At 40.0% G+C, this 13730-nt stretch overlaps 1 protein-coding gene across 1 annotated transcript in view; it reads right to left on the bottom strand.

Annotated features, from left to right (window-relative positions):
• Positions 1-5281: 5281 nt before the first annotated feature.
• Positions 5282-13730, bottom strand: part of LOC124261832 (sucrase-isomaltase, intestinal-like) — a 37118-nt gene continuing 28669 nt past the window's right edge. Inside the window, exons 19-25 of the mRNA XM_046696207.1 lie at positions 12850-12934; positions 12331-12387; positions 11138-11262; positions 10686-10774; positions 7705-7754; positions 6379-6534; positions 5282-6009 (exon numbers count right to left, since the gene is read on the bottom strand). Coding sequence (XP_046552163.1) covers positions 5947-6009; positions 6379-6534; positions 7705-7754; positions 10686-10774; positions 11138-11262; positions 12331-12387; positions 12850-12934 — 625 coding nt within the window. The 3' untranslated portion in view covers positions 5282-5946. The remainder of the gene's footprint in view (positions 6010-6378; positions 6535-7704; positions 7755-10685; positions 10775-11137; positions 11263-12330; positions 12388-12849; positions 12935-13730) is intronic.

Below are 13730 nucleotides of genomic sequence, written 5' to 3' on the forward strand. Positions count from 1 at the left end.
CTCTCAGTTTCCATACTTTATATAAATACTGACATTTACTATGCAGGGTAGAGACATTACTGTATACCAGTAGTAACTGCAAGACTAAGTGGTTATGGATTAATAGTGTTGGCTCCCAGTTTCCATACTTTATATAAACACATACGTATACTATGCAGGATAGGGACAATACAGTGTACCAGTAATAACTGCAAGACTTATATTTATATTTATATTTGAATTTATATTCACAGTTATCACATTTTTATGATTTGAACCCTGGCTGTGAATTAGATTTAAGAAAGTATGTACCGCTAACGGAATGACCAAATGAATACTCGATTCGTCGATCGATACTGATCATAATATGTTATTAACCGGCGGAATAACAACTGTTATGACTACACGATTACTCGATTGTCTGGTCCAGACTCGATTATTAACAGACCGACGACATATAGCTTGAATATTTCCAGATTGAGGCGTTAAACAACAAACAAACAAAAACCATCATTTTTCTACGAAGTATTTGGGCAACGATATTATTTGGCACAAATATCACATGTTTTGCCTTTCCAAAACAATCTTTTCAGCACAATTACTCTCCAACTTCAGCACCAATATTTACATTTTGGACCATATGTCCCAGGAATCCATGTGATATGCTCATCAACACGAGCCTTCTTCCTGCCCAAATCAAAGATTGGGATCTTTGGATCTGGGACACCACGGCAAAACCTTGACTTAGGATAGGGCTTGTTTTTACAGTAGCGGTAGCAACGGGCTGGTCGTCGCCCCATGTTTAATCTTCGAAGGAAAATATTACAGTAGCGGTAGCAACGGGCTGGTCGTCGCCCCATGTTTAATCTTCGAAGGGAAAATATATATAAACTTTGAAGAGAAGTATATATATATAAATATATATTATATATATATATACATATATATATATATATATATATTTTTAATGAGGGGGTGGGGGGGTGGGGTTGTGAGAGGTGTGGGGTTGGGGTGGGGAGGGTGGCGACAACCATTATTGGCATGAGTATATATGATTACATCGAAGATTGATTACTCCACTAACTTGGGGGAACCAACTGCAAACTTTATGCAGCTGGATTGCACGAGGATCATTCATCAAGTTGCTGAAAAGCATGTGCAAATATCGTGCATGTGAACAGCTGCGTTGTGGTGTAAAGTTTTGTTAAGAACTGTCAATTGTCACTGATTTTCATCATTTACTGAACTCATGACAATAATCTTTTCAACGTTACGAATTTGTTTTACAGTACATCAGTTCATGTGCAAACAGTACCTTTAAACAGTATGGAATATTTTGCAAAATTTAGTAAGTGGCTATATTTACACTAGTGAGTCTAAACTTTCAATGAGAAGTATGAAAGAAAGATGTGAGGTCCTGTATGGAAAGTGACCATACCTATAAACAATGAAAAAACTATGAACTTCTTTTCAGGTGATCTGTAGAAACTGATATAAGGGGCATTGCATCGAAGAGTATTGTTCTTGTTCTGTGTCTTTAATGTTCTTGTTACTGTAGTGTAATTTCACAATACTTGACTTACACCTGATGCCGAAGTGACAACAAAAATGGGAGAATTTACCACTTCTTGAGACAGATGTCTGACTTTATGTCGGAATAAATGAATCAATTCTTTCTGGTTCTATTTGACACAGACTTCGCACTGGTGTTCTTTATCAGTGTGAAGAATTTTTGAAAAAAGTAGCAAATATTATGCTCGATAATTTATGAACTTTGATATTTTAAAATTATTTTTGTAGTTACTGTGAGTGAGTGAGCTTAGTTTTACACCGCATACAGCAATATTCAAGCGATATGGCGGCGGGCTGTAAATCATAGAATCCAGTTATAAACAGCATGAGCGTCGATCTGCGCATTTGGAAGACGATGACATGTGTCAACCAAGTAAGCATGCCTGACCACCCGATCCCATTAGTCGCCTGGTACGTCAAACATGGGTTGCTGAAGATCAATTGTAACCAGGATCTTTACGGGGTTGTAGTAACTGTGATCTATATACAATGTGCATGTCTCATTAATTTATCAAAACATTACTGCTGATATATCGTTAATCGCGATACTCCCAACTTTGGCGTGGAACATTGAACGATGTGTATTAAATTTAAATATCCTACAGCCTGTATCGTCAAGCATGGTTGACCTGATGAATAGGGAAAATCAGAGTGAGAGGATCGCCAACGATCTAGTTGTCTTGGACTTCTGTTTGACTTACCCTTCCTGCGACTGGCGATATATACTTTCATAATTTCATAATAATTTATAGATATTTCCCATAATAAAATCAAATGTTTAACTATGATATCACTGTCTAAATACACTGAGACGGTGGTACGATAATCATATGTACAATATTTTGTAAAAGACCCACAATATGTTGTCCGTTATTTTTGTTCATCCTGATTAATAATAGTTACTTATACAGGGTATTAAAAATATGTTCATAATTAATAAAGACTATATTACCAAAAATAACAAATTTAATCATCGTCAGAATTTGTAAACGGTTCTTCAGCATGCTATGTGACTCAACTCAACAAATTTGATAACAGTCTTTGGCTTATTCTAAGATGGCGAAAAGAAGCAACCAAAATTAATATCTTGCAAAATTAATTCTCATATCATTAGTAATTAGGAACTTTGTATAATGCTTTCAAAACAAAATGCATGTTATGTCGTCTGTTATAGAATCTAAACGGTAAATGTAGGAGGTAAATATTTATTTACGCTCAGAATCATAAAACAACGTAATTCTAATCATAGAAATACATTTGGTTGAAAAAACAACAACCGAAAGCGAAGTGAATGTACAAATATGTATTTCAGGACCCAGTCATAGGAAACCATTCCTCTGAAAGCATGTAGTGTTAGGGTGTAATTATTTTGGAGAATTTAAACATTACGTGGTCAACACAGATCTATAAATGCCAAGAATCTGTTCATTTGTAACATGTCTCAGAGACGTAAGTAACCAAAGATGTTTGTTGAGAATAAGTTGCAGCTCAGCAGTTAACACTTTTGCAGACAGTAAACCTACGCCATTTTGCTCACTCAAACAATGACTGTAGATGACCACAGTCATCGAGACTGACTGACTGACTGAGTTTGGTTTTACGCCGCTTTTAGCAATATTCTAGCAACATCATGGCGGGGGACACCAGAAATGGGCTTCACACATTGTACCCATGTGGGGATTCGAACCCGGGTCTTCGGTGTGACGAGCCAAACGCTTTATCCACTAGGCTACCCAACCGCCCCAGTCATCAAGAACAATGACTGGACATGACTAAAGTCGTCAAGAACAATGACTGGACATGACCAAAATAATCAAGAACATTGACTGGACATGAGTAAAGTCATCAAGAACAATGACTGGACATGTCCCAAGTAATCAAGATCAATGATTGGACATGACCAAAGTAATCAAGAGCAAAGACTGTACATGACCAAAGTAATCAAGAACAATGACTGGACATGACCAAAGTCATCAACAACAATGACTGGACATGACCAAAGTCATCACGGCTCACTCTCCTACCCAGAATTTAATGCGACCATTCGTCATATCTTGAACAGTCCATTCAAATATATTTTAACACTTTTATTTTCTTAAACTTCTTTGATAGAATCGTTTACTGTCACTGAGAAAATATCAAAAACGTGTAACACTATTTCGAAATGGGTAGCGACCCTTTGTTTACATAGGTTATGCGGTTCAACGTGCTGTCATCGAAGCACTGTCGAGAGCAAGCGATGATGTAACTTTGATTTATAATATGTATTGTCATAAACCTGATTGTCGCAGCTATAAAATAATATATGTATAACAATTTAAAACGATATGAAGGACGCACCGAAAAACTTGCATAAGGTCAGTCTCTGCTGATTTATGAATACGTGCGTTTGTTTACAAGCAAGAGAAAAGTCCAGTCACGTGATATGCAAATTAGCCTGTGGAGGTGATTTTATGCTGAGTCATCACTGCGCCGGAATGTGTGGTAGGTTGTCACAAACAAGCCATTTCGCTCATGTCTAGAAAGACGTCACTGTATTTTCCAGATGTTTCATCATTGACCGTTTATAGACTTTTCTCCCCAAAGTATATATCTAATTACTACGCTTTAAAAGGGTTTGTGCGCCCCCTTGCACCCCAACACCTCCACTCATTCCCTATCTGACCCCGCGGATAACTTGTCAGCTTAACATGAGAGAGGTGAAAGGGGAATGCAGACTAACACTACTTTGATTTTGTTTAACATGGATACCTCACTCGGGTACAGCATCCGATACATCCTTGTTTTATCTCTTTTATGTCGAGCAAAAAGAACGGTAACTGAAAGTTCCATCTTTTACCGTCTTTTTTCACAACTTGGTCAGAGGATCGAACTAACGTCATAAGATTTAGTGTTGCAAAGTTGGTAGCAGCAAAAACTACAACAATGTATCAGCCTAGCATGAAATACAACATTTCAGTAGAGCAAGAACAATAATATATCAGCCCAGCAAGAACTACGATATATCAGCCTTGCAAGATATACAACATATCAACAAGAAATACAGCAACGTATCAGACCAGCAAGAAATACGATATATCAGCCCAGCAAGAACAACAATATATCAGCCCAGCAAGAAATACGATATACCAGCCTTGTAAGATATACAACATATCAACAAGAAATACAGCAACGTATCAGACCAGCAATAAATACAACATTTCAGTCCAGCAAGAACTACAATATATCAGCCCAGCAAGAACTGCGATATATGAGCCCACCAAGAAAAACAGCAACATGTCAACAGGAAATACAGCAATATATCAGCCCAGCATGAAATAAAACATTTCAGCCCAGCAAGAACAACAATATATCAGCCTAGCAAGAACTACGATATATCAGCCCAGCAAGAACTACGATACATCAGCCCAGCAAGAAAAACAATATATCAGCCTAGCAAGAACAACAATATATCAGCCTAGCAAGAACTACGATATATCAGCCCAGCAAGAACTACGATACATCAACCCTAGCAAGAACAACAATATATCAGCCCAGCAAGAACTACGATATATCAGCCCACAGAGAAATACAGCAACATGTCAACAGGAAATACAGCAATATATCAGCCCAGCAAGAACTATACGATGTATCAGCCCAGCAAGAAATACAGCAACATGTCAACAAGAAATACAGCAATGTATCAGCCCAGCAAGAAATACAACACCGAAAAAATAACAACTAGATCACATTTTCTTTGTGTAAAAATAGTGTATTGAAATATGTCATAAAGGAATTTATAAAACAAATTACATTCATGCTTTCCACATCCGGGTTTCAGCTAAATATATACTAAACGATAAAGCTGTGTCCTTCCCATCCTGAGATAGTTTATGCCTATATAAGGTATATGACGTCATGGAGGGATTTGATTGGTTGGACATCAGCAGGTCTTTGTATCACACAAAATATCACATAGTAATGCAGAATATAATTCTACGTACACCCATCCAGCAATGTCTCTTTACATATGTTTGTATCAGATACATATAGACTCTTAAAAAAAGAGAAACTTGACATTGGAACAATTTGAATTTTATGAAATTATTTTACACAAACCAATTCATGCTGTATCCCAAAATGTGGAGGAATGGTAAATGAACTCCAAAACAGCATGTCAAGTTTCTTTTTTTTATAAGCGTATATCTGTGATTAATCATTTGAATAAGGCATGTTAGCATTCCATATTTTTTCAGCTGAGGCGAGGAATGTATCACTGCCTGAAATCAGACGCCGAAAACAGTTTTGATGGAATGCGAGATCTTGTGTTACACATCAAGTGATTTCCGTGAATGAGGACACCATTGATTGGCTGACGTTTCTCGGAAGTGAAGCACTTGTCTGTCTGATTGGCTGCTACCACCACGTTATGGTGTGGTTGTTGGTGAGGGTTATTTTCAGGTTCAGTAACGAAATAATCTGTGAATAGAGATTGAATTCCTGTGTCATCTGAGAATAAGTTAGTAATTGCAGACTGTTACCAATGTCTTGATTTCTGTTGCAAATTTTACGAATACTAGTATTAAGTTTATAATTTGGTGTGACAATGTTGATTCCAGATGTTAATAACATCTTGCATACTTGTGAGGTGTTAGAATTATTTCAATATTTGAAAACATAAAAAAGGACATACACTTTTTGCATTTTAGCAACAATCCAGCATTAGTGTCCACATGGCCCTTCGTGAAATTTATATTTTACATTTAATCTGGTTTAAACTATCAACGCTCAAACATTACTCACTCATAATTTACCATGTAGATGGCATATGACGTGCAAGGGACTCACCGCGTAGGACTGTCGTATGTTGTCGACGGGCACCGCTTGCCCGTCCAGCTTGACTGACAGTGGAATGGTCTGGAGGCCATAGATGTCCAGCTGGTCAAGCGGCGGTGGCGGCAACACTGACACCGACCCTGTCGGAACCACGTGTAGCTCACCAACCTGCAGAAACAAACACGTCATGGATTCAGTCTGAGCTCGAACACATACTCGTAGCTGACTTAATCCTTCAGCTCAGTACTGCTGTTAAGACTCAAATACAACGCTGGTCTTTTGGGTAAAACGTAACTGACATTAGCCACCGCACTTAACAATATGCCAAACAGTTGCATAGCGACGGTGTGTAAATAATTAAATTTGGACCAGACAATCTGATGATTATCATCATAAACATCACTCTGGGCAAATGAGAAACGATGACATGTATCAAATCAGCGTGTCTCTCTGATGCTACCCTAAGTCGCTCGACAAGTATGAGTCTTTCAAGACCAATTCTAACCCAGAGCTATTTTGTTGGCGGCGGCGGTGGTATAGTTTAAGAGCGACTTGGACCAGAAGTAGTGTCTATTTGATATTGATGTTAATTGATGTTGAACTATCAGAAATATAAGAAAACATACTGCACCAATAGATAATGTACATTAAAATGTAGTCTATCTACATTCAGCTATTTTGATGAGATGACAAAATCATCTGTTTAGTACAATGGATTCGACCTTCAAACAAACACTTTTTTGGTTTTAAAAATGTCTCAAATATAAAAAAATCTGACGCCAGTTTAATAGAAAAGCTGAAAATATAACAGAAAAAGACATGGAAACGATTTAAAAGTAATACATATATTTGGTTTAATGTTTCCAAGCGGCATCATATGTTCAGATTGTTTTATACATGACGCCGCCACCTACAGAAGTTATGTGTGAACTACATTCCATGTTGTCAGCAAAGAAGCCCAGCTCCGAGATTTTACAGGCTGGCTGGTTGGCTTGGTTGACACATGTCATTGGTTCCCAATTGCGTAGATCGATGCTCATGCTGTTGATCACTGGATTGTCTGGTCCAGACTCTGTTATTTACAGACCGCCGCCATATAGCTGGAATATTGCTGAGTGCAACGTAAAAGTGAACTCACTCACTCACTCACTGGAATATTGCTGAGTGCGGCGTAAAACTAAACTCAATCACTCACTGTTCATGTGATTGTACTATGATCGATTTGTCTCACCATGTCACTCACAGTGCCCAGTTATATACTTATGATTCTGTATGTATAAACAGAGATTTTATGTTCCATCTTAGATCTACTGACCAATTGTTGACCAAGCAGCTTACCTTGGGCATGCGGAACTTGATCAATAAATACTGGTTTGTTTCGTAGGTATCTGAAATAGTAAATACACCGCCTGGTTGGATGACACCAGATCACGTTACGTTCACAAATTCTAGATTAGACATACATAGTATTATCTTGCCTCTCACATAAATGTCGTTTTCTGATTGGATGAGCGCTCTTCTATTATTTTCAATGTACCCTGCTTACAGGCGAGTAACATCTTCTATGTATCCCGCTGGGAATGGCGAACTCATTTGGTACTTCGTAGTAGTAATTCTTTATCTCGAGTAACATTGAATCACTCGTATGATGTACGGAAATTACCGATGCTTTGCGAATGCAAATCGATGGAAGGGAGATAACTCTAAATTTGTTTTCATGTCGTCTTGTCGTCTGGTACTCCATACTATGATCCGATACCCGTGCTTCAAACAGTTCCAAATTACCATTGAGATGTTCGGCAAGATAAACACTTTGTTTACTGGTCCCTCGGGACCCATGGGTTGATGTACACTCCATGTTTATGGAACATAAACAAACATAGAGGGTACATCAACCCATGTCCCCCTCGTGGCCAGTGAACAACTTATTATGTACACAGTATATGACATACACCGTACTACAAGTTAAAAGCAGAATGTGAAACCTTACAAAGCATGTCTCTGAAGTTTGAGGAAACTCGAGGATAGTCCGCTGATTTTATTCACTTTCGACATTCGTCAGCCCATGATGAACTATAGAACTATAGAGTTACGACCGGTCGTAACGTTACGAACGCTTTGTGGATCGGGACCCTGTTTTATCTTTTCCACATGGGCACACTGTGTGACGCCCTTTCCTAGTGTCCCCGCTGTGTAATCGCTTGATATATCTGAAGGACAGGATGGATTACGGCATAAGTTGTAGTGCAGAGTTCCGTCTCGAAGACCCGGTTATTCTGTGTTCGAATCCCAGATTCGCACTGATGATGATGATGATGATGATGATGATGATGATGATGATTTATGTTATGTTCCCACCAGTCGCATGCATGTTGCTTTAATGGAAGTGGCGAAATAGATCACCTGCAATTTCGATATTCGTCATCCCATGAAAAATGTTTCCTATCAGGTTATCGCATTACATAAGGCCCACAAAGAACGAAATGTCACCTGCCTTTATACCCATCATCCCAGAATAATGTTACCCATCATTCTATGTTCATAATAGAATGAGGCCATCTAGGCCTCCCCATCATTATCGTGTGTGTGTGTGTGTGTGTGTGTGTGTGTGTAATAGTCAAATTTTATAGGCTACACTTCTAAAATGTACTGCATGTAGATTGATAACTTTGTGAATATTGTTTTTAATATCACAGGTCAAGATTGTAACTTTGTGATCAACTGTTTTTTTCACGTAATCCCAGAACACAGTCACATATTGCCTTCGATCATTCCCCAAATGACCTCGCCTATATCCTCTCATCATCCCCAAATGACCTCACCTATTGCACCCTTTCATCCCACAATGACCTCACCTATTGCACCCTTCATCCCACAATGACCTCACCTATTGCACCCTTCATCCCACAATGACCTCATCTATTGCACCCTTCATCCCACAATGACCTCACCTATTGCATCCCTCCCACAATTCATCCCTTTCAAATGACCTCACCTATTGCACCCTTCATCCCACAATGACCTCATCTATTGCACCCTTCATCCCACAATGACCTCACCTATTGCATCCTTTCATCCCCAAATGACCTCACCTATTGCACCCCTTTCATCCCACAATGACCTCACCTATTGCACCCTTTCATCCCACAATGACCTCACCTATTGCACCCTTCATCCCACAATGACCTCACCTATTGCCTCAGTTTTATACAACAATGACTTCACCTATTGCACCCTTTCATCCCACAATGACCTCACCCATTGCCTCAGTTTTATACAACAATGACCTCACCTATTGCACCCTTTCATCCCACAATGACCTCACCTATTGCACCCTTCATCCCACAATGACCTCACCTATTGCACCCTTCATCCCACAATGACCTCATCTATTGCACCCTTCCTCCCACAATGACCTCACCTATTGCATCCTTTCATCCCCAAATGACCTCACCTATTGCACCCTTTCATCCCACAATGACCTCACCTATTGCACCCTTTCATCCCACAATGACCTCACCTATTGCACCCTTTCATCCCACAATGACCTCACCCATTGCCTCAGTTTTATACAACAATGACCTCACCTATTGCACCCTTTCATCCCACAATGACCTCACCCATTGCCTCAGTTTCATACAACAATGATCTCACCAATTGCACCCTTTCATCCCACAATGACCTCACCTATTGCTCCCTTTCATCCCACAATGACCTCACCTATTGCACCCTTTCATCCCACAATGACCTCACCCATTGCCTCAGTTTCATACAACAATGATCTCACCAATTGCACCCTTTCATCCCACAATGACCTCACCTATTGCACCCTTTCATCCCACAATGACCTCACCTATTGCACCCTTTCAACCCACAATGACCTCACCTATTGCACCCTTTCAACCCACAATGACCTCACCTATTGCACCCTTTCAACCCACAATGACCTCACCTATTGCACCCTTTCAACCCACAATGACCTCACCTATTGCACCCTTTCAACCCACAATGACCCTTTCCTCTCACCTTTCATACAACAATGATCTCACCTATTGCACCCTTTCATCCCACAATGACCTCACCTATTGCACCCTTTCAACCCACAATGACCTCACCTATTGCACCCTTTCAACCCACAATGACCTCACCTATTGCACCCTTTCATCCCACAATGACCTCACCTATTGCACCCTTTCAACCCACAATGACCTCGCCTATTGCCTCAGTTTCATACAACAATGACCTCGCCTATTGCCTCAGTTTTATACAACAATGACCTCACCTATTGCCTCAGTTTTTCTATACAACAATGACCTCACCTATTGCCTCCCCATCATCCCAGAACAACTCGCCCTGAGCTCTGCCTTCTTTATCCAGGGCAACAATGGCACCAATCGTGTTGTTTCGGCTACAACGCAAAATGAAAAGTTACGTGCAACACAAGTAAATTAGCCGCTAAGAGAGCGATGTAGAATATCTCGAGTATTCAATGGTTCGCGCTTGTTTGCCCAAGTGTGCATGTTTGCTTGAGAAAAGTATGTCATTTAGCTCTTTACTTAGCTTTGCGTTTAGCCTTTTTGTTGATTACTTGTCCATTTAAGCGCAGGACAAATGTACCTGACAGTGTACGCACTATAATTTTCTTTTTATCTGTATCTATGAAGATCTGATACCATCTATTCACTCACTTTGTTTATCTATATCTAAAACCTGCATCTCTCTACACATTTGTTTCCATAATCCTGCGAGCTGGTCCTGAAGACCTACCTACCTGGCGTATGTTGTGTTAGACGGCACCTGCCATGGAATCACGTGACCTCCCCGGACGTGAAGGTTGAACTTCTCTAGTGGCGTGTCAAGATCAAGGTAATCTTCTTTCACCGCAACCCTTTCACCCTAAACGTGATAAAACAGAAATGCAGTATGAAACCTTTCTTGGAAGGCAATAAAGATTTGTCACAGTTTAATCTTTAACAAACTTGTAACAAATATCATTATAATGCACACACTTGAACAATTAAACAGTGAACACTCCCTGAATAAAAAATGCACATGTGTACAAGACGTGTTCGGGGCGCCTGACCATGGGATGGTGGGTTCGGCAGGATATCAGTTTTAGAATCACTGTACCTAAGGTGATGCTGGTAGCGCACGTTACCAGCATCCCAACATGGCGGCAGGTAACATCGCTTGGCGATTATTTCCCTCGAATTAGCAATCTTCCACGTGTATACAATCAACATTATTCAGCTCACTGATAAACTTTGATGGTGGAAATACATTGAATGCACTGAATTTGTTTATTAATGTCTATGTGTTGAAAAATAAGCATTTATAAAATCGCGCGAGGATGTCGGTAACTCAAGGTACAGTGAGAACGTTATTTCTATATGTTTATTTAAATAGCGCTATAGCCCATCCCATCTGCATGCATGGTCAAAGCGCTTTGTTTCCCTCGATCAATGGATGTCAACCGCAAACGGCACATCTTATTTATCAATCTCAACTTCCTTGGGATAATACAACTCGTGCAGCCACTACACGCACCAAGTTAATTTGGTTTTACCATCCTTACGACGTACCCATTCACAGTTGGATGGACTGGGACACATACTCGCAGGACTTTGTCCAGGTTTTTACTGCACGTTGCTGTACCAGCAACTAGGTGTTTGCACGTATTCATGTGGCACGTACTCATATTCTGCACAGGGTTGTGTACTGTGAACACTGAGGGTTGTGACAACACTGAAAAAGTCTACACACAAATTTGACTTCAAGGTTTTATACACCCGGTCACAGCTGGACTCGATCCCTGCACCTTAAACTAGCTCGATCATTAGCCTGGATCACTTCCACGTCTACAAATGAAGGGAAATGGGCGAAGCAGTGACGAACCAACACGATGGCTACAAGTAACAAGTAGCCACAGTGTGGCAAGAGTCGACAGAATATTTGTTGTCTTACCTTGAAGTAGTCATACCAGTGGCCTTCTGGGAAATATGCTTTCACAATTGTCTGCCCCTGGAGAAATGACAAGTCAGCGTCGTTTATGATATGCTTTGAAAATATATTGTCCCTGATCTATTTTAAAAAATATGTTTCCAAAAGAATTTGAAGGCAACAAATATATATTTTAGCAAGATGGGGGCTAATAATTTTTAATAATTTAAAAAAAAAATATGGGTAGGTACCTGTAACTTAAATATTACCCAGCCTCCATATAAAGTCCCAGTGCCCTATATTCAATTTTTATGTTTTCGCTTAATAGTGTGAGTGAGTGAGTTGGGTTTTACGCCGCTTTTAGCAATATTCCAGCAAATATCACGGCGGGAGACACCAGAAATGGGCTTAACATTGTGCCAATGTCGGGAATCGAACGCAGGTCTTCGGCGTGACGAGCGAACGCCTTAATCACTAGGCTTCCCCCACCGCCCCATGCTTACTAGATCAGGTATATGCCAGCTGGGTGCTACATGAAGTCACCTTGTTAAGGACTGGAGACACAAGCAGTGCAGGACCCAGCAGGAATTGCTCATCAACACTCAGGCAGATTGGGTCGTTAGGAAACCTGTGGAAAATACAAGACTCAGACAAATTGGGTCGTTAGGAAACCTTTGGAAAATACAAGACTCAGACAAATTGGGTCGTTAGGAAACCTTTGGAAAATACAAGACTCAGACAAATTGGGTCGTTAGGAAACCTGTCGAAAATACAAGACTCAGACAAATTGGGTCGTTAGGAAACCTTTGGAAAATACAAGACTCAGACAAATTGGGTCGTTAGGAAAGACTCGGACAAATTGGGAAAGGGTTGCAGTAGAAGGATACCTGTTCTTCTGTGGGCAGGTTTTCGTATCTTCCAGTTTCCATTTTTAAAGTGGCAAATTCACATCTAAAAAGCGCAAGTGCTCGCCTGTTCGATTCATATTACATGACACATAACTTTCACACGAATATGTCATTTTAAACGTGAAGTGAATTAGAAGCGCCTTCACTTTCCAGTGATGTAGGAGGGCAAGTCCAAGCGTAAGTCAGGTCCCGTTGTACAAAGCTATCTTTGGACAAAGACAGTCGTAAGTCAATGTTAAGGTATGGGAGTTGATATTACATGAGCTATACGATGGCCGTTCTAAGCGGACCTCTGGTCGTTGAAACCTGGTGGTATTGGCGCGGGTAGTTACAATAATCATCTGTAGGTGTCCGTTTCAAAGCTTAGGTTGTAATCTAAAGTAAAGAAGTCACCATAATGGTAGTGCAACAATCGCTTTCAGAAACAGGTATCTGGCTCCCGATCCATAAAACGTTATTAGCGCTACGACATCCATAAGCATAGCGCAATCTATTGAGTTACGATGGGTCGTAACA

Source organism: Haliotis rubra, unplaced genomic scaffold (assembly GCF_003918875.1).
Source record: "Haliotis rubra isolate DU_JTF1 unplaced genomic scaffold, ASM391887v1 Scf810, whole genome shotgun sequence".
NCBI lineage: Eukaryota > Metazoa > Mollusca > Gastropoda > Lepetellida > Haliotidae > Haliotis > Haliotis rubra.